General features: G+C 38.2%; 11 protein-coding genes across 11 annotated transcripts; 5 read left to right on the forward strand and 6 right to left on the reverse strand. All coding sequences in view use genetic code 12, as the record gives it.

Moving 5' to 3' along the window:
- Positions 1-255: 255 nt before the first annotated feature.
- Positions 256-921, forward strand: KGF56_001146 (uncharacterized protein; the record flags this gene model as incomplete). The annotated part of the gene is made up of 1 exon (XM_049322238.1): positions 256-921. One exon carries the CDS (start codon positions 256-258, stop codon positions 919-921), a length of 666 nt encoding a protein of 221 aa, XP_049181672.1.
- Positions 922-1,010: 89 nt separating this feature from the next.
- Positions 1,011-1,526, reverse strand: KGF56_001147 (3-hydroxyanthranilate 3,4-dioxygenase; the record flags this gene model as incomplete). Its single annotated transcript, XM_049322239.1, has 1 exon — positions 1,011-1,526. The coding sequence occupies one exon, from the start codon at positions 1,524-1,526 to the stop codon at positions 1,011-1,013; it is 516 nt and encodes a 171-aa protein (XP_049181673.1).
- Positions 1,527-1,819: 293 nt separating this feature from the next.
- Positions 1,820-2,719, forward strand: KGF56_001148 (uncharacterized protein; the record flags this gene model as incomplete). The annotated part of the gene is made up of 1 exon (XM_049322240.1): positions 1,820-2,719. One exon carries the CDS (start codon positions 1,820-1,822, stop codon positions 2,717-2,719), a length of 900 nt encoding a protein of 299 aa, XP_049181674.1.
- Positions 2,720-3,328: 609 nt separating this feature from the next.
- Positions 3,329-4,564, forward strand: KGF56_001149 (uncharacterized protein; the record flags this gene model as incomplete). The annotated part of the gene is made up of 1 exon (XM_049322241.1): positions 3,329-4,564. One exon carries the CDS (start codon positions 3,329-3,331, stop codon positions 4,562-4,564), a length of 1,236 nt encoding a protein of 411 aa, XP_049181675.1.
- Positions 4,565-4,888: 324 nt separating this feature from the next.
- KGF56_001150 (uncharacterized protein) lies at positions 4,889-7,003 on the reverse strand (the record flags this gene model as incomplete). Its single annotated transcript, XM_049322243.1, has 1 exon — positions 4,889-7,003. One exon carries the CDS (start codon positions 7,001-7,003, stop codon positions 4,889-4,891), a length of 2,115 nt encoding a protein of 704 aa, XP_049181676.1.
- A 1,292-nt stretch (positions 7,004-8,295) lies between these two features.
- KGF56_001151 (uncharacterized protein) lies at positions 8,296-8,931 on the reverse strand (the record flags this gene model as incomplete). The annotated part of the gene is made up of 1 exon (XM_049322244.1): positions 8,296-8,931. The coding sequence occupies one exon, from the start codon at positions 8,929-8,931 to the stop codon at positions 8,296-8,298; it is 636 nt and encodes a 211-aa protein (XP_049181677.1).
- A 471-nt stretch (positions 8,932-9,402) lies between these two features.
- Positions 9,403-9,858, reverse strand: KGF56_001152 (guanine nucleotide exchange factor; the record flags this gene model as incomplete). The annotated part of the gene is made up of 1 exon (XM_049322245.1): positions 9,403-9,858. One exon carries the CDS (start codon positions 9,856-9,858, stop codon positions 9,403-9,405), a length of 456 nt encoding a protein of 151 aa, XP_049181678.1.
- An 804-nt stretch (positions 9,859-10,662) lies between these two features.
- KGF56_001153 (uncharacterized protein) lies at positions 10,663-12,714 on the forward strand (the record flags this gene model as incomplete). Its single annotated transcript, XM_049322246.1, has 1 exon — positions 10,663-12,714. The coding sequence occupies one exon, from the start codon at positions 10,663-10,665 to the stop codon at positions 12,712-12,714; it is 2,052 nt and encodes a 683-aa protein (XP_049181679.1).
- Positions 12,715-14,766: 2,052 nt separating this feature from the next.
- Positions 14,767-17,763, forward strand: MNL1 (Mnl1p; the record flags this gene model as incomplete). Its single annotated transcript, XM_049322247.1, has 1 exon — positions 14,767-17,763. The coding sequence occupies one exon, from the start codon at positions 14,767-14,769 to the stop codon at positions 17,761-17,763; it is 2,997 nt and encodes a 998-aa protein (XP_049181680.1).
- A 236-nt stretch (positions 17,764-17,999) lies between these two features.
- ACE2 (DNA-binding transcription factor) lies at positions 18,000-20,060 on the reverse strand (the record flags this gene model as incomplete). Its single annotated transcript, XM_049322248.1, has 1 exon — positions 18,000-20,060. One exon carries the CDS (start codon positions 20,058-20,060, stop codon positions 18,000-18,002), a length of 2,061 nt encoding a protein of 686 aa, XP_049181681.1.
- Positions 20,061-21,302: 1,242 nt separating this feature from the next.
- KGD2 (alpha-ketoglutarate dehydrogenase) lies at positions 21,303-22,661 on the reverse strand (the record flags this gene model as incomplete). The annotated part of the gene is made up of 1 exon (XM_049322249.1): positions 21,303-22,661. The coding sequence occupies one exon, from the start codon at positions 22,659-22,661 to the stop codon at positions 21,303-21,305; it is 1,359 nt and encodes a 452-aa protein (XP_049181682.1).
- Positions 22,662-23,697: the final 1,036 nt, after the last annotated feature.

Raw genomic sequence — 23,697 nt, forward strand, 5'->3', positions numbered from 1 at the left:
TAATCCTCCTCTCTCTTTCTCTCTCTCTCTCTCTCTCTTAATCCTTCTTATTCCTATTATTCTATATATCTATCTATATATTATATGTATATTTTTTTTTCTGTGGGCAATATTCAAAATCTCTCATTATACTGACAGCGGCAGCGGCTCTATTGTCCAGATAGGTATATATTATATATGTATATGTATATATGAAATTTATAGCAATTAAAATGTGAAAAATGTGTAGAAAAATTGGTTGGCCACCACTCTAGGATGTCAGGAGACGATTCAACTACCAAGGAGGACACTGTTGCCAAAATTAAAGGGGCTGTCTCTGATCAATTTGTCTCTGATAATGAATCTGGTGGGTTGAGATATGCTGCTTATGCCAATAGATTGAAAACAATTTTATTGGCATCTCATAGATATGTTGCATATACCTCAGACATAGGAGAGTCGTTTAGACCAGTAGCGCATCCGTACTTGGTTAGAGCTGGATATGCTGTTTCGTGGATATATATAATCGGAGACGTTTCGTATGCTGCTTGGAAAACAAAACTAAAAAGCCAAGGGAGATATCAGGTTGGATTGCAACCTTGGAATAAAGCTTTAAAGCCAGATTTAATTGCTGCTGCGACTTTTAAGGAAACTCATAGTACTATTGATTCCGACTGGAAATTGGTTGCATTGAAAAGAGGCATATTCCAGAGCATCGCGTCAATGGGGTTACCAGCATTTACTATACACAGTGCTGTACGCTATTCTTCTTACTTTTTCAAAAATACAAAAATTGCAGCAATGAGAACTTATGGCCCAGTTGCAGTTGGATTGGGGATTGTTCCATTATTGCCGTATGTGTTTGATGAACCTGTTGAACATGTAACAGATTGGGCTTTTGAAAAAGCAGTTGACCTTTATCATAGTAAAAAAGTTGCATAATATCCATTACATAATATATATATATATATATAGAGAGAGAGAGTGTGTGTAGCAATATGTAATAGCAAATGTCTTTCCAAGTTTATTACTTATTCTCTTTTGGATGAGTTTAGGTGCCCACATTTTTTACAAGTCCTTGCATCGATATTTGAGTCAAACGCAACAATTGCTTCTTTAATTTGCGTGCCCAAATCAGTCAAGTAGAATTCCTCCTCGGAGATTATATTGCTACATTCACTACAGTACCATCTTACCCTATCATTGACACCTTCGGGACGATCTTGTTCAACGACTAAACCAATTGTGTTTGCATAACGACACGGATTGTGAGGCACATTAGGCGGCAACAAAAAGGAGTCTCCTTCGTGAAGGAAAATGTCTTTGAACTCTCCATCATCAACTACTTTCAAGCACATTGTACCCTTGTATTGGTAAAAATACTCTGGCGTTTGGTTAATATGATAATCGCTTCTTTCGTTGGGTCCTCCAACTATCATGATTGTAAATCCTCCACGGTGTAGACAATAATTGTTAACTGGCGGTTTCAACAAATCTTGATTCTCTTCAATCCATTTCGTTAAATTGACTGGTTTTATAAGTACCATTGTTTAAGGTTTTAGGGTCGAAGAGAGTCTTCTACTCGGGTTTTAAAATAAATAAGAAAAGTCGAGTGGTCTTTTTGAAAAAAAAAAGGGGGAAGGAAAGAAGAAGGTGGTCGAAAAGAGAGTTGAAGAGAAGGTGTCAACAGGCCTGTTCTTCTTCAAAAAAATTGATCACCTTATATTTCCAGTCGGGACTTGGGGGGGGGGAAGATAAAATAAAAATATCGCTACCGACTCATCGACTCATCATTTCGATCGATTCTCTCTCAAATTCATTTTTCATCGTTTACAAGTTGATGGATTTGATTCAACAGTACGTATCTGATAGTGATAACGGTGAAACACAAAGTGATAGCGAGCGAGAAGCCGAAGCAGCCGAAGCAGCCGATACTGAGGATTTTGACGATCAACCAAGCAACTTTTCATTACCACCTCCTCCACGGATATTGATTTATCTGCAACAATATCAGAATATGTTAAGTAAACCACGAGCGTTGCTATTTACTTTTATACCATGGATGCCATCGTTGGTGGTGCTACGGAAGCTAGAACTTATAGTGGAACAAGTCATTTCCCAAGTGCCGGCTTTATCAGAAAACTATAACTTTGTTGTACCAAATAAAGATCTTGGACGTTATCAAAGACATCATATAACCATTGCCTTGATAAATCAAGAACAACAGCAGGAGCCTCTATATTTGGACAATGTAATTCAAATGTTGAAAGCATTGCCAAAACCAAAAGGTGAACCAAGGAAAAAGACTAGAGATATTAATTCTGCCTTGGGGCTTATCCAAAATCCCACTAAATACTCGTTACCATTGGGATTCGAGAATAAACTAACTGTTGAAAAAGGTCGCTTGACAACCAATTTGTTTTTAACGGCGCATTTAAAGATGACTCTGGAGAATTATGAATATCTCCAAAGCATACGTGACATATTTGTCAAGAAGGTGAATATTTCGGGCCCGCCACCGATATTTCAAGACTTTGACTCGCCTTTGCATATATCAATTGCTACTGGTTATCAGAAAAGGGCAAAATTGTCCGATGAGGCATTGTTGGAAGCTAATGAAAAGATTAGCGCACTCGATATCGGAAAAACGCTTTGCGATATAACCGTTGATATAGATGAGTTGTGTGTCCAAAAGGGGTCTCATAGAGATGTGCTCACTTTAAACCTACTAGACCAATAATAGACTATATATCAGTGACAATATCGAGCAGAGCGAGATAGTGTCACTCGATAGTGGAGCAACACTGAGTAGCTTGTTACAACACTATCGAGCAGAGCGAGATAGTGTCACTCGATAGTGGAGCAACACTGAGTAGCTTGTTACAACACTATCTCGCTCTGCTCGATAGTGGAGCAACACTCAGTACGAACAATGTTGTGATAGAGCGAGACGAGCTATCACCTCGTTGTGAGTCATGCTTTTTACAACACTATCTCGCTCTGCTCGATAGTGTTGCTCGATAGCGTCACTCGATAGTGGAGCAACACTTAGTAGCTTGTTACAACACTATCTCGCTCTGCTCGATAGTGTTGCTCGATAGTGTCACTCGATAGTGTCACTCGATAGAGTTGTCCGCTCGCTATTTTCTGTTCTTTTTTTCCTTTTTCTTTTTTCCCCTTTGCGCACTCTTTAATGCCGAAGATTCCACCTATCCACTTAATAGTAGAGAATGTAGGAGCTTGCCTTTATTCATACACACACTCTCTTTGATTCTTTTCCAAGCCTCGCCATATTTTTCACAAAAGAAGTTTTGTTTGTTTTGCAAAGACTTTGTCCCTTTGAAAAAGCATGTCAAGAAGACACCAGAAGGAAGTAGAAAGGAAACTACTCGATATTGTCAATGAGAGAGGCAATGACAATAAATGTGGTGAATGTGGTGCGAAATATCCAACATGGGCATCGTACAATTTGGGTTTATTCTTATGCGGTAGATGTGCATCAGTCCACAAGAGATTATTGAGTCCACCACATAATGACATCTCCCGCGTGAAGTCTCTAACTTTGGACAACTGGAACGATGACCAGGTGCGTCGTTTGGGCAAGGTTGGCAATCAAAAAGCACGAAGAAAGTGGAATAGCAAAAAAGTCCCCTTCCCATTCGATGGAGATGACGATGTTTCAATTGTTGAACAATATATTACGGATAAATATATACTACGCAAGTTCCGCGACGATAGTAACTTGGATGGATCAATACTGGACTATGAAGATAGCAGATTGAGCAAGCATGGCACCAACGATAATGATAGGTATTCAAGTTCAAGTAATCGCAGGCTGAGATCTAATAGTGCGTATAGCGTTTATCAAATACCAAAATTAACCCATAGGAGATTGACAACGTTTGAGTATGCTCAGTATCCTATACAAGCTAGCAGGATACGCGGGTTTGGATATACAGACAGGGACGCAGTTTTGGAGAGTTTGTTGCTATCTAATGGTAACATCGATAAGGCTTTGGATATTTTGGATCACGATAATCAGACAAACCCTTCAAAGCAGGAAACCGCTCCAAACTTACCTAACAGACCACGTCCTAAAGCAGAACCTACTGAACCTACTGCTAGTGCTCCCATATCTTCGACATCGGACTGGTGGAGTACCAATACGGGCTCAAATCCAGCTTCAACAAGTATTTCTGTAATGTCAACCGGAATGGGAGTGGTAATGGCACAGCCGCAAATATATCAGTATACAGATCCAATTACTGGACAAGTATCCTATATTGATTCAAACGGACAAGAGTATCTAGACACAAATAACCCGAGTCACCAAAAAGAGCTTTTGAACACAACAAATCCTCAGCTCATTGCACAGCAGACAAACAAGCAAAATATATTATCCTTGTACAATAATCCTACTGGTCAGCAGCAACAACAACAACAACAACAACAACAACAACCTGGTTTCGTGCCACAAGCGACACAATTTACAGGGTTTGCACAGCAACCACAACAGTTTAATGGATTTGCTCAACCTCAGCAAACAGGATATTATGGACAACCACAAGGCTTTTGGCGTCAATAAAAAAAGAAAACAACAGAACTAGAGTAAAAACAAAGTGATGACGAATTTGCAAATTAGCATATATTGGGAGGGATGAGGGGGGGGGGAATATGGTTTCCATCACAAAAACCCTTCCATTTTAAGAAAAAAAGTATAATGCAAATAAGCCAAGTCACACATGTGAAGTAGCCGTAGCAGTAGCCGTAGCCGTAGCCGTAGTAGTAACAATAATAGTTATAGTAGTAGTTAAAAATATATATATATAAACTTTTCTTTTTCGATATATTGTCCCCTTCTTCTTTTTGGAAAAAAAAAAAAAGAAAAAAAAAACATACATTTTGCCCTTTACAACTTTGCTTTGGTCTTCAATGAATCACTCAATGCCAATCCAACGTGTCTTGCGAGGGCCATTGTTGTAATCATTGGATTTGCACCACTTGCAGTTGGCATCAAACTAGCATCGGCAACATAAATATTGGAGGCTTCGAATAATTTTCCATTGGTATCACAAGCACCATATTTTGGTCCCTTTCCTGACATTCTACAACTCGACATTTGATGGGCTGAACCATATGGAGTGCCGTAGCTATCAAGTGGCATCTTGGCAACCTTGTTCCTCCATTCTACGTAATCCTTGTCGGTAATTAATCTCTCACTCTTTGGAATATCTGATGTGAAGATAGGTACCCATGGTTGTGGACTCAAGATTCTCTCTGCACCTTGAATGTAAAGCATGTCTGCAGTAATAAGCATAGCTTGTAACAAGGCATTCTTGTCGAATTTGGAAACGCTATAGTCAACATATAAAGCTTCAGGTCTGTTTGGATCAGCAGCTACTGATCCTGTACTGGTATCACGAGTAATTAACAACATGGCCACCATGTGATTATAACGTAATAAATCCTTTCTAGCTTCGTCACTACCTCTCCAAGGTAAAAGTGCTGCTTGAATAAATGGTGTGTTCAATATTGTTTCAATCTTTGCACCATGGGCTTTTCCATCCAAATCATCAACTTCTGTACACACTGATGTCATTATGGATTTGTCGTAATGGTTGGCTTGTACATCGCGACCAAAATCACCAAACACGGTAGTTACTGGATGCAAAGTCAAGTTTTTGCCAATATGCTTATTTCTAAATCCAGAGTTTTGTAAAACAACCGGGGTGTTCAATGAGCCACCTGCAACAACATACTTTTTTGGACCAGTAATTGTGAATTTGATACCGGATACTTCATCTTGACACAAAACACCTTGAGCGACTCCCTTATCGTGAAGGATTCTCAAGACTCTAACTTGTTCCATAAATTTTGAGTCATTGGCAGCAGCATTTCTGAACCAGCAGTTATTTGCACCCTGCTTTATACCGTACCTGCATCCCAAGAAACAGAAACCACAAGGATGATGTGGGTGCCCACCGCTATTCTGATCAATCTCTCGACTCTTGTATCCCAATTTCTTACCACCTTCAATGACAACTTCATTTGCCAAAGAATGGGTTATACCTTCGGTGGATGCACCCATTTGTTTCCAAACGTAATCTTGACATTTATCATAAGTGTCTGTGGCTACAAATTCCAAACCATAGTCATCATACCATTCTTTTCTAACCTTGAATGGAGTTCTCAAACAAGCCGACCAATTAACAGTGGTACCACCACCAAAAGTTGAACCAGCCAAGATGAAGAGTTCCTGGTTCTCAGTGGCAACTGTACCATTACCTTGATACAATTCGCATACTCCTTCTGCGTCATTCATTACAAATTCCTCGGACAGGAAATATTTACCCTTTTCCAAAACCAAAGATTTAAAGCCATCTTTGGCTAAAGTGTGCGCAACAACACCAGCACCAGCACCAGAACCAATAATAAGTACGTCGATATCACCCAAATACAACTCAGCTCCATCAAATTCGGGTTTTTTAACAAAATTGTATTTGAATGGATCAACCACGTGACCTTCGTACGCCTGTTCACGGATCGATTTACCAGGATAATGAATGGCTTTGTTGTGCAACTCATTGCCGATGGTAACAAAAGTTTTCAAAGTCAATGAACAAACCATTCTGAATAATCTTCTCTTCATTAGTAATGGGGAATCACGCCAGGAGGCCAACAACTGCTCACGTTCTTGCAAGGTCATATCTTTTATCAAGGTCATTGAATTAGTGAATATAGGAGCCAATATTCTAGACTCCAAAGCCGTGGTCAACACAATAAATAACTGGGTAGCTTTTGTGGTATTGTTATTTATCAAGTTCAAAACAGATTCTTTGAATTCTGGCAATAGAGAGGGCCTTGACAATGACTTGATGTAGAGTTCATATTCCTCAGCGGGGAAATCTGGATCAATCACCTCTTTGATTACTTCAATTGGCGTTTCGTGGATAATACCATCGGCCAAGTATGAAAAGGTTTGAACATGGCTGATATCGGCAACATCTGGCAAAAACGAAGACATTTTGTATCAAAGATGAAGGGGGACAAGGGGGAAAGGACAATGGAAAAAAAAAAAATAAAGTAAGGAAAATATGATATAAGGGAAACGGGAAAGGTGATATAAGGGAAACGGGAAAGGTGTTTAAAGGAACCCAGTGAAAGTGATAAGAAACGGTGCTAATAAATATCACAGAGCCAGGCGTTATTGGCAGATAAATGGCAAGTGGAAAAGAACTGATTAAAGCAAATAAATTCGTTTAGTGTTGAAAAATTTAAAATCAGGTTTAGTTAAAGAAAAACGAAATAAATAAACCTGGGGTATTATATATATAAAAAAAAAAATGTTTGCTAATAGATTATACAAGTAAGAGGAGAGGTTATAAAATTAATGAAACATCGCTCTTATTATGCCATAAAGGGATTTTATTTTCCTGTCACTATAATCAATAAATATGCAAAAGTCATATGTGTCAGTTGTATGTGAGTATTAAGTCATATGTGAGTATTAAGTCATATGTGTCAGTTTTATTGTGTGTAGTGTTTGGAGTATAACCAATAAACCTAAAAAGGGGAACCCTTTACTATTATTTCTTTTCTTTCCCACTCTATTATTTCTGTTTTCAAATCAGTTCATTTATTGAGTATGGGGTTTTATAACTGAATATAATCAGCAAATAAAATATACACGGTAAACGCTCAAAAATGAATGCATGTGTTAAAAAGTATAGACGTTCGGAGATTAAAAAGGTATAAAAAACATTATTTCTTAAACGGATAAATCCAACTATTCAACAAAAAAAAGTGGAGTGGAAAAAAAGAAACAAAAGAGGATAGAAAAGAAAGAAGGACCGGAGTTAATAATTTCAACAACACTATCAACACTATTGACACTATCGAGCGAAGCGAGATAGTGGAGCAACACTGAACGACCCTATTGACACTATTGACACTATTGACACTATTGACACTATTGACACTATCGACACTATCGAGCGAAACGAGATAGTGGAGCAACACTGAACGACCCTATCGACAATATCTCGTTTCGCTCGATAGTGGAGCAACACCCCTTTTTTTGGTTCACTTTTGTGGGGAGAAAACAATAATGCATAAAAGTAATAAACTTTATACATACAAATTCAATTCCGCTTGTGATTGACACTATCGACTATCGAGCAATACTATCGAGCAACACTGACTAGCTGCCACCAACACTGACTAGCTGCCACCAACACTGACTAGCTGCCACCAACACTGACTAGCTGCCACCAACACTGACTAGCTACCACCGACACTTTGTAGCTTGTTACAACACTATCTCGCTCTGCTCGATAGTGTTGATAGTGTCGATAGTGTTGGTGGATCTTCCAAATCCAATGGAATGTCAAACTCCTTTCTTATTTGACGTTGATCAATTCCTGTTTTTTTCATGAGATAATATAATATACCTTCTGTCAGCTCATTAAGAAATTCAATACTTTGTTTTATACTCTCGATTTTATTTACATCTTTAAAGATTTTGAGCTTTTCTTGCAAACAAGTCATTTGCAATTTTAACTTGTGTAACCGTTCTAATTCAGCTTCTCTCTCGGGGAAAGTTGCAACACTTGTATCAGCCATCAATTTGGCCACTTGATCTTGTAAATTTCTTTTGGTTTCCTCTTTTAAAGCAACTTCTTTCTTCAATCTATCAATTTTGTCCTGTTTAGATTTATGCTCAGAGTACTTGAACGACCAATACAAATTGGTTGTACCGCATTTCTCTTGTTGAACCAACCCATCGTTGACCAAACTGGCAACAAACTCCTTAATTTGCATCAGAGATATTTTACATGCTTTACTTCCCTTTTGCTCTATTTCTTTTAAAGTATAAAACTCATGAGATGACTGGAACCACTTGTATAAAGCAGCAATCTTCTCTTCCTGAGACTGGCCTTTTTTAGGTGCCATTTCGTTCAACAATCTCGGTCATTTATTTTGCAGAGTTTTTACATAAAAGAGATTGTTGCAAAAAAAAAGAAAAAGAAATCGTTAACCAAACCCGCGTAGCAGAAAATGTCTCATTTCTAAAGGGCGCATTATAAGGTTACACTCCCCAGACACAAACACACACACATACACATACACATATATATATGTATGTCATCATGAAACGGGTTCTGTCAGTAGTTTTTTTTTTTTAAATATTTCAAACCTCCTAATGTCAAATCGTTGTTCCTTCGTGTCAAGTTTTTCATAGTCGATGAATTTTTTTTTTTTTTTTTGTGTTCTCACATTTAACGGAGATTCATGCATGTATCGGACTTTATCAATTCGAGAAAAACCACAAAGTTAATGAGGGGCCATTCAACAAACGGATTTGAAGATGATTAATCAAAGAGGGTAAAAAATGCAGACTCAGTAATGTGTACAGTATTGAACTCAATATTCGTATCTGAAACCATCACGAGTGATAAAATATTTCAAATTTTCATGAGTCTTTTCTGAATCACGAGGCACCCCAGCAAACCCCAATGGACCTCTATCACATTCACTACAGATTAATAACCTTTCAATCTCAATATGTTCGTTATCTTTAGCAACAATTGGATCCTTTTGAATCTCACTTGAGGGTTTGCTCACACCAATATTATCGAAAGACCAAACATCATCAACTTGAAAAAAATCAGTTGTTTTCGATGCTACTTTGGGGACAGCTTCATCTTGCGTTTTTATTTGCAAGCAATTGGGTGCTTGCTCTATATATGTTGGGTGAAGTTCTGATGAATAAGAGATTATTCTAGTATTGCATTCTTTGAAAGGACACTTGAGAAGTACTTTTCTCTTTTCCACTAAAAGCTGATCTAAATCTAATTGATATAGGGATGCAATTGGCATGTGAAACGTATGGGACGAAAACCTTGGGAGGATGATTATTCACGGGGAAAGAAGGAGGACGATTATTCACGGAGAAAGAAGGAGGATGATTATTCACGGGGAAAGAGTTTTAATATAAAGTATATGCTCATCGAATCGAGATCAACCATTTTTTTTTTTTCTTTTCTTTCCCTTTTCCCAAACCAAATGACATGGAAAACAAAGCAATGATGTACAATTGCATTGTACATCATTACTTACCAAGTTTTGCAAAACTATCTCGCTCTGCTTGGTAGTGTCGCAACACTAGTTGCCACCGACACTATCTTGCTCTGCTCGATAGTGTCATTAGCTTTGTATTCTACAATTATTTGCGCAAATCACAAATGCGAGATAGTTTTTTATTGGTCTTACTGATCAGTAGAAAATCCCCACACTTATTTATTTATTCTATTCCACAAACGTCAAAACCATTTAAAATTTTAGCTTTTAAACCTTATTTGACTTATCAGAGCACTGATACAAGTGTCATAATACGAAATGCAAGCCTATACCAATACTAGTCATCACCAGAAATATTTTGCTAACTAACAACCTTTTTTTTTGTTTCTTTTCTTTTCTTTTTTAGATCTTTAAACGCTATCTATGACATTTCCTAATTTGGATAATTGTAAACAAAGGAAATTTTTCTTCCTTCTCCAAAGATCAAACAGTTTTCTAGATTGAAAAGAATAATAAAGCAAAGGCAAGAACCATTGTTGATAACCAAACTAAAACTTCTAGTTGTGTTCTCAACAAGAAAAAGAAGAGATAAGGTGTTGGGCAATGTCTGATAAAACGCCAAATCTTAACAAGAGTTGGAATACATTGTACTCGTATGAAAATGGGTTGGTATATCTACATTTAAAGAATAATGACTTGTTGCGATTGAATTTCAATTTAAGTGGAGATTTTGCCAACGATACCAATCTTAGGAATAAACAGCAGCTAACTGCTTTATCGTCACCCCCTGTGAACTCTACTTTATTTATTTTGAATGAGGATTTATATGCTCTTGTTCCATCTTATGATATGGATAATAATGATAGTGGTGGAAGCTCAGTTTGTGGAGCAGGACAGCTATCCATTGCCAAGTACGAAAGTGACACCTGGGATAAATACTCTTTGAACTTGTCCTTTGCCGGAATAAACGATTCATCTTTTTACAGCTATCCAACAATATTGACCAATCCAAGTGATAACAACACTATCTATGTCTATGGAGGAATATGCTCTTCAACTGGTCTAATATCGAATCGGATGTTGTCGATAGATTTCGATAGTGGTAATGTCAACAATATTTCTACAGCAACAAAACCGCAAGCATTTTACGGAGCTTCCAATATTTTGGCTCCCAACGTGGAAAGTCAACTAATCGTTGGCGGAGAGCTGAATAATGGGTGGTTGAGTATGTATCAATTGGCCACATGGGACTTTGATTCAGGATGGTCATTTAAACAAGTTGAAGATGCTTCAAATAGTGCTACAACAACAATCAATTCCCGTTCTTTCTCGTTATTGCTACCTATATTTAGACCATTACCAGATAGACGTTCTGTGCTAAGTGATTTTCGAATAGAGCAAGTTTTGTTAGTTGGAGGAGAAACCAATGGTCAAGAGAGTTCTCCCGATTATGCAAAATTACACGTAACTACAAACGAATGGACTTGGAATACTACAGATACAAGCGATTTCGATATAAACGAAATTCTTGGAGCAGCTACTATTTTTACAACGCTTGTTGTTATTAATTCAACTTTAGATTTGAAAAGGGGAAAACGAATAGATAACAAAAACTATCAGATAAATTTATATGATGCAGAAACACTAAAGCCTATTGAAGATCTTCAAGAAAACACACCACTGCCATCATCATTATCCCCATCAACATCAACAACTACATCCTCATCAGAAAAAAATTCTTCCTCCAATAAGAACAAGGTGATCTTGGGAACAGTGCTACCGATTTCGTTTTCACTCATAATAATAGGTTTAGTTTTGTACTATTTTTACCGTAGGAGAAGAAGATTACAGGAGCAGGAGCAATACCAAAATGAAAATAATGACATACCGTACAACGAGATTGACTTCAAGTGTGACTTTTTAAGCCCGCCAATGAGTTCACACCATAAGCCATTGTACATGCACCTCAATGACTCGAATTCGACACTTAGTGGGACATCATCATTTGATTCGTGGATGAAAAAAAGACAAGATTTTGATAAACAAAGGCCAAGAAACAGTTTTCTTGCTTCAAATGAAACGTTGAATACGATTGACGATAATTCACAAGTTGGCAATCTAGTTGATGACGAAGGGAATCTTGAGCATGCCCACAATACTATCAGTCACCCCCCGCAAAGTCCATTACAGCACAGATCTGTCAAGAATTTACGGAAATCGTTTAGTTATTCGCAAACACCACCAACTAGTCCTATGCAAAAGAAGAAAGTGCCAATAGAGCTCAAATCCATGAGAACAACAAATTCCGAACAATTGATTGGCGATGCTTTACTTGCAGATGGCGAAAATCCGTTTAGTGATGAGGCTGAAACACGCAACCGCGAAGTAGCCTCTGAAGCTACTTCGATTGATGAGAAATTAGATGTTCAAGTTTTGGTGAGTAGTAAGAGACGTTCTATTTTAAGAGTAGTCAATCCTGATGCTGACATCAGCGAGCATAATGAGGAATCTAGCTTGGTACTGGTGATAGATGAGATGGAAGAAGCTGATGATAACAGCAGCAGCAGCAGCAATAGATTGCACTACCAAATGTTGAGGCAGAGAGTGCCGTCAGATCACTATCCACTATCGACACTATCGAGCAGAGCGAGATAGTGGAGAAATACTGACCGTTGATTCCACTATCGACACTATCGACACTATCGACACTATCGAGCAGAGCGAGATAGTGGAGAAATACTGACCGTTGATTCTACTATCGACACTATCGACACTATCGACACTATCGAGCAGAGCGAGATAGTGGAGAAACAATGACCGTTGATTCCACTATCTCGCTCTGCTTGATAGCGGAGAAACAATGACTGTTAATTACTTCTTTTTATATATGTGTACTACTTTTTAAAATGATGTTTCAATTTATGTTTTGCATATTTAGCTACGGTCTATTTATTCCTCTTATTGGTATTGGTGCAGTCGACACTATTGAGCTCCACTATCGAGCAGAGCGAGATAGTGGAGAAATACTGACCGTTGATTCCACTATCGACACTATCGAGCAGAGCGAGATAGTGGAGAAACACTGACCGTTGATTCCACTGTCTCGCTCTGCTCGATAGTGGAGAAACACTGACCGTTGATTCCACTGTCTCGCTCTGGTCGATAGTGGAGAAACACTGACCGTTGATTCCACTGTCTCGCTCTGGTCGATAGTGGAGAAACACTGACCGTTGATTCCACTGTCTCGCTCTGGTCGATAGTGGAGAAACACTGACCGTTGATTCCACTGTCTCGCTCTGCTCGATAGTGGAGAAACACTGACCGTTGATTCCACTATCTCGCTCTGCTCGATAGTGGAGAAACACTGACCGTTGATTCCACTATCTCGCTCTGCTCGATAGTGGAGAAACACTGACCGTTGATTACTTCTTTTTATATGTGAATACCACTCACTATCTCGCTTTGCTCGATATCCAGTAAGGAGGCTTTTGATTTCTGAATCTCATTGGCTCTGCGATACTATCGAGCAAAGCGCAATAGTGTTGCAACAACTGAGTATGACTCCACTATCGAGCAAAGCAAGCTTAATAGTATTATTTAAACTTTTATTATAAAGTTATATTATAAATTTACCTTTTAATATTACTTTTCAATAATACAATTAACGATACAATTTATATACAATTAGCCATTGGCAGCTAGTCCACTATCGAGCAGAGCGAGATAGTGTCGGTAGCAGCTAGTGTGGTCCACCATCTCGCTCTGCTTGATAGTGTTGCTCGATAGTATTGATCTATCTACTATCGACTAGACTCGTTTCACTCGTCTAGTCTCTCGATAGTGTTGCTTCAATCATACAAATCTTTTTTCTTTTGCTTAATAACACGAGATTATCTCTACTAGAAAGTATAGTAAGTCATATAACCAAATAGTTAATCTACATGAAAGCACTATCGAGCAGAGCGAGATAGTGTTGTAACAAGCTACAAAGTGTTGCAAACGCACGAAACAAGATACAACCAGATACATTAAAATACCAAATAGAACCAACTACAACCAACTACATAAATGAAATACTTACAATCTATGACCCACCCCCCACCTAGAACCAGACTTTTTGTAACTAGCTAATAAGAGCTATTCCACTATCTCACTCTGCTCGATAGTGTCGCTCGATAGTGTCAATAGTAGTGATCTATCTACTATCGACTAGACTCGTTTCACTCGTCTAGTCTCTCTCCACTATCTCGCTCCGCTCGATAGTGTCGCTCGATAGTGTCGCTCGATAGTGTCGCTCGATAGTGTCGCTCGATAGTGTCGACTCGTTTCACTCGCCTAGTCTCTCTAAACCTTTTTTCTCTTGCTTCTCTCTTCCATTCTTTCCTTTTCAAATGAAAAAAAATACATAGCTTACTAGCAGTTGTAATAACACATAGTTTATTACAAGTAATATATATTCCCCCTACACTACTAAAATAAAGTAGCAGGAACAAAACAAAATTAGCAGCAAGAAGGTGAGGAGGGTAAAAATATTCCCATTATAATATTTGGAGAGGAACAAACAGAGAATCTCAACCTCTCGAAAAGATTTGTTTTCTTTCCCTTCCCTGCATCATCTTTTTTTTTTTTTTTTTTCCTTCCTTCTTTCCTTCTTTCCTTCCTTTCCTTTCTTTCTTTGTTGAAGGAAGGTCATTTGTTTCTTCCTAGATGGACCCAAACTCGACAATGGACCAGTTTGTTTCTGGATTCTATAATGATTTCTCAACAAAACCTTTACAGAGTGACAATTTGAGCAATAATCTAGCCAATGACGACGAACTAGCTATTACTCCAAATTCAATATTAAAGCCGCCGCCGCAGGATCAAACCTCACTTTTATCGCACAATTTCAATGCAAATAAGGACGTCAATGTTGACTATACACAGCTATATCCACAGCTACAGCAAAGTACTACCACATCGGGACTACCGTTTGATATGCATAATATGGATTTTGACCTTAATTTGAATTCACTGACCTTGATGCAAGATCAAGAGATTAGCGAGGAAAAGTACTTTACAAAGAACTTTACAAAGAACTTTGACACCACCCAGCTCCAACCGCTGCTTCTGCTACAGCAGCAGCAGCAGCAACAGCAGCAGCAGCTACAGGAGCGGCAACAGGAGCGGCAACAGGAGCGGCAACAGCAACAACAACAACAACAACAGCAACAGCAGCAACAACAACAACAACAGCAACAGCAACAGCAGGAGCAGCTACAGGAGCGGCAACGGCAACAACAACAACAACAACAGCTACAGCAGATGCAGTTGAATGACAGAGCCACCCTCTCACAAATACAAACAAGTGGTATGCCAGGTGCATTTTTGAATGGCCAGGACAATATGGAAGTAGATGAATCCCCGCCGTTTACAATTGAGCTGGACTTATATTTTGATCAGGCTTTGGATAACAACTCACTCATAACGAGTAATCCCTTGAACAATCAAGAATCGGATTCACTTTTCAAAAACCGGTTATCTGTGTTTAGTCATAATACAAGCTATAGCGGCCATCCCAATAGTATAATGAGGAGTCCAACGCAAGCACAAGAAACAAACTTTACACCTTTTGAGTCTAGTCCGAAAGTATCATCTAGTCACAATATCTCAAATGCAGTAGCTGCGGCCGCCGCCCAAGAAGACCGTTCCGCGGGCCACAATGGACGAACATATTTTGATACAGAAAGTCAGCAATTGATGGGGAGACTCCGAAATGGGTCCATCGATTCCTACTATGCGGCAAATGTCATAAATCTGCATGCTCAATTTCAGCAGCAGCAGCAGCAGCAACAACAACAACATCAACATCATCACCAACAGCAACAACAACAACATTCTCATCTGAATTTTCAAAACAAATCTGCACTTCATGAGTTATCTCCTCTTACTACCACCACTTCGAATTCACACTCTATTTCATCTATACACTCAGCGCAAGCATCATTCTTTTCAGCACAACAATACCTACCGGGAAACTCCATAGATCAACAGCAATCTTCTTCTTTAAACCGTCAGTCACTGGATGCATATGGCATTTCATCAGTAGATAGTCCACAATCCCAACAACAACAACAGAGAAATGCACGTTATTTAAGTTTCACAAACTCGATATCGAATATGATTCCCTTTATGGGTGACAAAAACCAACAGAGATCACCACCTGGTGTGCAAAACCCATCACCGCAATCGCCTTTTAAAGGGAATAGTACTTTGGCGCCACAATCGAGACATTTGATCAGGTCTATTTTCAAGTCTAGTAATGCTCCACCCACTGTATCGAGTCCCATCGAGGATAACACTATGAAGGTTGATGATAATTTGGACGCTATGGTGGATGACCAAACAAATAGCTATTTTAATGTTATATCTGAAAACACTACAATGAGCCCGATGAAGGAGGAAAATGAGCTTGGAGTTGAGATGAATCTTTCTGTTAAAAAGACAAAAGCTCCCAAGAGAGGATTGTTTACAAGATTCAAAAGTACTTCTGTTAAGCAAGAAGATGAAAAACCCCTATTAGAAGGGATGACTGACTGTCAAGAGGACATTGATACTTTAGACCATATTGGTCCTGGGTCTAATCCGGCATCAAGTGGCACGCCATCTATAATGACTGGAGGACCTATTGACTTATTGGAGCACTCGACATCGGAGTCCTCACAGACCAATATAGAACCAGATTATGCAGCTTTGTTTGAAAATGTTGGAAAAAGAAAACCCACAACTGCAAATTATCGAAGGCCAAAAAACAAGGAAAAAACCAAAACCAAAGACGAGGCTCAACAACAAGGTAGTGGTGGTGGTGGTGGTGGTGGTGGTGGTGGTACATCAATATTTTTTGGAAGTAAGAAACAAGCTAAACAACCGGCTAGTAGCAATAACTCTCTTGCAGATAATTCAAGTGGGAACAATGTCAGTATATCTTCATCCAATGGATCTTCTTCATTAGTGCAGAAAAGCACCCTGAACGATGTCGATGAACAAACTTCTTCTGCAAGCTTGCAAACACCTAGCAGTTCTGCTTTGGCAAATGCATCCAAGAGAATTTTAGGTTCCAAGATTATGCTGAAGAATAGCACCAAAAAATCTAGTTCAAAAATCATAAAGAAGAGCAAGGAGCCGATATTTGAAGAAACTCCAATAATTGCATCTTTAGATACACCAGTTGCTACTATGATATCTGAAGGCGTCGAAGTTCAAGTTGACCTTGCATCATTGGATCTACCACCAGACACAAAGATTTTCCCCACCTCAATTATCAATTCTAAGAATCGTACTAGAGGAAGAAAAGAGAATAAGGAAGCTGATTTGCATGATGAAAGTAAGATTTATCTTTGTAATTATTGTTCAAGACGATTCAAAAGACATGAGCATTTAAAAAGGCATTTCCGGTCATTGCATACTTTTGAGAAACCATACGATTGCACGATATGTAATAAAAAGTTTAGTAGGTCGGATAATTTGAACCAGCATTTGAAAATACACAAATTGGAAGAAGAAGAGGCAGCAGCAGCAGCAGCCGCAGCCGCAGCCGCAGCGGGAATAGCAACAACAGCAATACCTGCTGGTGGTGCTGTTGCAAGTGTTGACATAGATGCCGTTACAACTACTACTCAACCAAGAGCAGTTGATATTATGTCAAGTATTAATGAGAATTCCTAACTTGCACAATAGTGTAAGGCTTTAAATCTTTAAAGGAAAAGGATGCGTTTTAATAATATGATTTTAAATTCACAATACACACACGCACACACACTCATTTATATATATATATATTATATTTAATTGGAGTAGTCAACAAAAATCAAACTTTATTTAAATAACCATCTTTAAGAATTGAAAAAAGAAGAATAAAAACAGTTGTTAACACAGACGTTGTTTTGAGTTTATATGATACATTAAACCAAATCATTGTTCAACCTCTTTTCAATCACCTCATAAGGAACATCTCTGCTAATCACTGGGAAATCGCTCAATTTCTTTTTTGTCGGTTTACTTACTAACCCCTTAATTCCGCCAACGCAAATATTTCTAATTTGATGTTTTTTCAAAGCATCGAGTCTTGCAAATTCTTTACCACATGGACATTTACTTAATCTACTCTCACTGTGTCCCTTTAAGTGTCTGTTTAAATCATGTTGGCGGACAAATCTCTTTGGACAAAATTGACACCCAAAAGGTCGATCACTCAAGTGTGTTTGAATATGTGATCGAACGTTATACCTTCTTGTGAAAAGCTTGCCGCAATTTTTGTAAGTGCACTTGTATATTTTATTTTCATCAGGTCCTACCCAGTAATTATCGAGTTCACCCGGTGGCAATAAGGAGGTCTTTTTCACACGAAGACGTGGTGAAAGATCTTTGATTTGTTTTGTTGGTGTTTCTTTGGAATTGGGTAAAAAAATTGGACTCCATTCAAGGATTTGTAATGATTGTTGTTTTCGTTTTGTCGGGGTTTGAAAACATTGATCATTGTGTATTGGTGAGTTTTGGTTATATTTTGGCGGCGAGGTGTGGTATTTCAGAGTGGATGAGTTTATGTTTGAAAACGGAGAAAATGAAGGATAGTAGTTATTTGGTGGTTGTGTTTGTGGTTGTGGTTGTGGCAGTTGCAGCAGTTGGTTGAATTGATGCCCTTTTATTTGATTAATAGTTTGATTTGTCTGATTGGAGAATTGTGTGGCCAATCGACTCAGGCTTTGCTGAGATGGAGGATTGAAATACATTGGAGTATAGAAATTCAGATTACTATTTTGCAAGTTGGGATGAATTGGAGAAATATCCAATGGTTGCTGTAAATTGACCCTGGCTGGGGAGGGTGATAAAGGTTCAGGCGACGATTGCCAGTCGGGTGATTCATTAGACAAAGTGGGTGGAGTAGGCGGCGGTAAAAATGTATTGAATGTCAAATTCGTGCCAAATTCAGATTGCTGCTGTAATGGTTCTTGAGGGGCTTTTTGTCGCTGTTGTACTAATGGTGACGACAGTAAAGGAAGTTGACGTCTGGGTAGTTCTTGTGTCTGTTGTTTTTCATATACCGGCTCTTGAATAGGTAGAGGAACGTACTTGTTATTTTCATCAATCTCATTGGTGGTGCTATCCTTTTCTAAAAGTGGTTCGAAATCATCGACATACAGGAAAGGTAATTTTGATAGTTGATTTAATTGTTGTTGTAGCGATTGCAAATATTTAGCTGAATATGAATTGACAATCTTTTTGTTTTGACTCTCCAGTCTCATTGGTGTGGGCGAGGGTGGAAATTTATATGACGTTGGATTCTGATTGGTTACAATATATTCATTTTGTTGTGCTGTTCTTGGTTGAGTCATACACCCATGCTGCTGGGTCCTTGGTGTATTCACTTGTTTTATTGGAGACAGTTGAATAAACCTTTTTTGAAACAAATGTTTATTCTCCTCCTCCTCCTCCTCCTCCTTCTCTTCTACAAGTAGGGAAGCTTTTCCTTCAAAATTCAGTTTGAGGATCTCCTGACTCGGCATTTGTTGACGTTGATGACTAGGAGTTACTGTGGATTGTCCTGGTGGTGGTAGAGAAGGTTGTTGTTGTTGTTGTTGTTGACTCCGTACTAGCTCCCCAGGAGATACATTCCTTGAATCTACAGATTTCTTATATGCGTGGCTAGAATTTAAGTCAGGAGTAACACCATGTAAGGAGAATTCTCTATTATGATCAGCAAAGCCAAAGATTGCTGTTCCACTCATTTGCCTGCTATGAGATTTTGACTTTAGTCTAGTATGATAGCCTTTTGCAGGGTTATTATTTGTTGAGCTATTAGCTACAGCAAAACCGCTTGGAACGTCTAAATCCTGTAATCCGGATAAAGTCTCATTAATCAAGAGGTCGATTTCATTTGGATCTGAGATGAAAAATTGGTCAAAAGTATCATTTGAAGTAAAGTTGTCAGTTTTCAATTCATCAAAAACGTTGAATTTATCCATTATGGATCTTATTCCTTAATTATCTAAAAGAAAGAAAACCCTGATGCTTGATGATTGTGACCTGAGCCAAAAGCGAGTAGAAAGGAACAAACTTGGTGAAATGTAAGCCTTGGGTGATGGTGGTAGTGTGGGTAAAGAATAGTAGATCTATGAGACTTGAACAAGGCAAAGCATATAATGTATAGGAAAAAACAGCAAGGAAAAAACAACCTTTTCTAACCAACTCTTTCTCTTTCTCTCCTTCTACTTACCTTTTTTAAAAATTTTCTATCAGGAAGGAAGGAAGAGTTTCGTACCACTGGATTCTCTTTGACAGAGTTTGAAAATTGATGCGAAAAGAAAAAGCAACAGTGAACAGTTTTTAGATAGAAGGAAGATGATTACCACATTAGTGTAAAATGTAAATATACGCATTAGGCAATAGATGAATTACACAAAATGGCCGGATAAACTGGTAAGCAGGAGATGCAAAAGAAAAAAAAATAATAATAATAATAATATCGATATATGCATTACAAATGAGAGTTTGTGAGATGGCGGAAAAGCTCTTTGCTAAGTAATGGGTTGTCTGATAATGTTTGGGCCCTTGGATTGGCAGAGTAACATAGTAGCGTAGTGGTGCCACAATCAATCTTTTTTTTTCCTTTGAGGTCTTTATTATCTCTGGGAGGAGAAAGGGAAATGGAAAAGGACTTTTTTCTGGCATTTCCTCATTGTACAAAGATAATGACATTATTAGTGTTGGGGTTGATCATTTTCTTTTTCTAGTCTCGAGTTTTGAGTTTATAAACGCTTAAAAGGTAAGTAGCCAATAAGAGAGTTGCAACAAATGTATTTACGAGCATCCAACTAAAGGATAATTGAGCTTGACATGAACCTACATATTCATCTACTAAGTTTTCTTCTCCTTTTTTTTTTTTTTTTTTTTTTTGCTTTAGATCAAATTGATCAGAAATAAAATCAATTAGTTGAGGACCAACTGTTTTTTTTTCTTTTTTTTCTTTAGTCCAGGTATTAAACAAACACAGAATGTGTCCCTGTGAACTATTATACCAATGGCAACAATCATTGTTTCTTCGCTAAGGGAAAATGGGGTTTACAACTTAAAAAAATATTTCTTCATTTTAACCTCTCTTTTTATGAAAATCTATTTACCTTTTGTTGGTCCTTGAAATCAAAAAAAAAAAAAAAAAATAACATCCAATTTTTAATCATTTTTCTTCTTGTAATAACACAAGTTTTCTACTCCAAAAGCAACATTTTTCTTGGATCTTCAATTAATTCTTTTATGGTTCTCAAAAATATAACAGCTTCTCTACCATCTAAAACTCTATGATCATAAGTCAAAGCCAAATACATCATTGGTCTCGAGACTATTTGTCCATTTACAGTAACTGGTCTTTGTTTAACTCCGTGTAATCCCAATACTGCAGTTTGTGGCATGTTAATAATTGGCGTACCATAAAGAGATCCAAAAACTCCACCATTTGATATAGTAAAAGTACCACCAGCCATATCTTCCAAAGTCAATTTACCATCACGAGCTTTTTTACCCAATGCTGCAATTTCTTTTTCAATTCCCAAAATTGACCTCGATTCAGCATTCCTGACAATTGGAGTCACCAAACCCTTGGGTGTTGCTACAGCAATTGAGATATCGGTATAGTCTTTAAATACCAAAGTATCATTGTTTTCAATTGATGCATTGATTGCAGGAATTTCTTTTGCAGCTAAGCATGCAGCTTTCGAGAAAGCACCCATGAATCCCAACTTTATACCGGTTTTTTCGAGAAACTCATCCTTGTATAATTTTCTCATCTCAAGTAAATTCGACATGTCAACTTCGTTGAATGTGGTTAAGGAAGCTGCCGTGTTTTGAGATTCTTTAAGACGTTCAGCAATTCTCAACCTCATTCTGTTCATTTTCACTCGTTCTTCATTTCTAGAAAAGTTTGTAAATGATGGAGTAGTTGCAGTCAAAGATTCTTGTTTTGGCTTGGATTCTTTCTTAGGAGCAGGTTTGGGTTGCTCCTTCTTTGGTTGTGCTGGAGGTGGGGTTTCGTCTTTCTTTACCGGTTCTGTTTCCTCTCTAGCAGCAGGTTCCTTTTTAGCGGATTCTTCCTCATTCTTTGGCTTTTCTGGAGCAGCAGCAGCTTCGCCGCCTGCTGGCGCTTCGCCTTCTTCAATTTCAGCAATTTCTTGGCCAACTTCAACGGTTGAATCAACATCAGCTAAAAAGCTCTTTATGGTACCAGAAACAGGCGAGTTAACCTCAACATCTATTTTATCCGTTTCAATAGTTGCAATGGTTTCATCTTGCTTCACATAGTCTCCGACTTCCTTGGTGAATGCAGATAATGTTCCCTCTGTGATGGATTCCGCCATGTCCGGTACCTTTACCTTTGTCGAAGCAAATCTTTGGAATGATTGGAACTTCACAATAGGCGACATCATAATGGGTTTAAGGCTTATTGTAGAGTTGTGTATTGACCGAGTAAGCAAAACACTAGCAACCTTTGATGATGATTTAAATGCAACATGGTTTCTCAACATACTCTGAGAGCTATGCTTTAATGACGTGCTGACCCTTTTCGATAACATCTTGAACTTGTATAAACTCTAATGAATATAGTTACATAGAACAAATGGAAAAAAAAAAAATTGAAAATTGAAAAATTGAAAAATTGAAATTGCCATTGCTATATATTTTGAAACCAGGTCATTTTATTGGACGAAAACTCCGGGACAATTTTCCGCCAAAGAAGGAAAAAAAAAAATGAGAGAGAGATTTAGAACCTTTAAGCGATAAAAGGTGAAGAAAAAAATGAAAAAGCGGGGCGGGGTGGCTCCGGGAGTGATGAAGAGGGGATGGGCTAGAGGGAGGAAAAAAAGAAAGCTAAGAAAGTCAAACAGAGTGTAACAACTTATGTAGGATTTATATCTGTAACAAGTTGGTTTATTAGATAAATATCAGAGATTGTGTTTTCTTCTAATTGTTTAAAGAGATTGTATTTTTCTTTTCAACGATTTTAGATGGATCTTGGCTCCGGGCTATTAACTAGGAGATGTTCGGAAAAGTTTGATAAGCGAGACCAAACTGTACGTTGGTAGCGCTTGGAGATATTATCCGGGGAACTAAAGGGATAAATAAGACACTATCAATGCGACTCTATCGAGCGAAGCGAGATAGTGGAGCAGCACCGACTGGCTTATTGCAAGTAGAAATGACAAATGCGACTCTATCAATGCTCCACTTTCTAGCTTTGTTCGATAGTGGAGCAGCACCGACTGGCTTATTGCAAGTAGAAATGACAAATGTGACTCTATCAATGCTCCACTTTCTCGCTTTGTTCGATAGTGGAGCAGCACTGACTGGCTTATTGCAAGTAGAAATGACAAATGCGACACTATTTTGCTTCGCTCGATAGTTACATACAAGTGGGATATTAACCCATCATCAATGTACAATGTAGAAACATGTGTATAGACCAGGTAGCTTTTACCAGAGTCACGTGAGACTACACTCTTATAATGAGCCAAGAGCTGCTCATAAGAGACAACATTTATGCAATAAGCAGTTCCTTCGATGCTGTAACAATCTAAAAAGTGACGCTCCACTATGACGCTCTGCTTGATA

This window comes from Candida oxycetoniae (assembly GCF_023343755.2).
Source record: "Candida oxycetoniae strain CBS 10844 chromosome Unknown scaffold3, whole genome shotgun sequence".
NCBI classification, from domain to species: Eukaryota; Fungi; Ascomycota; class Pichiomycetes; order Serinales; family Debaryomycetaceae; genus Lodderomyces; species Lodderomyces oxycetoniae.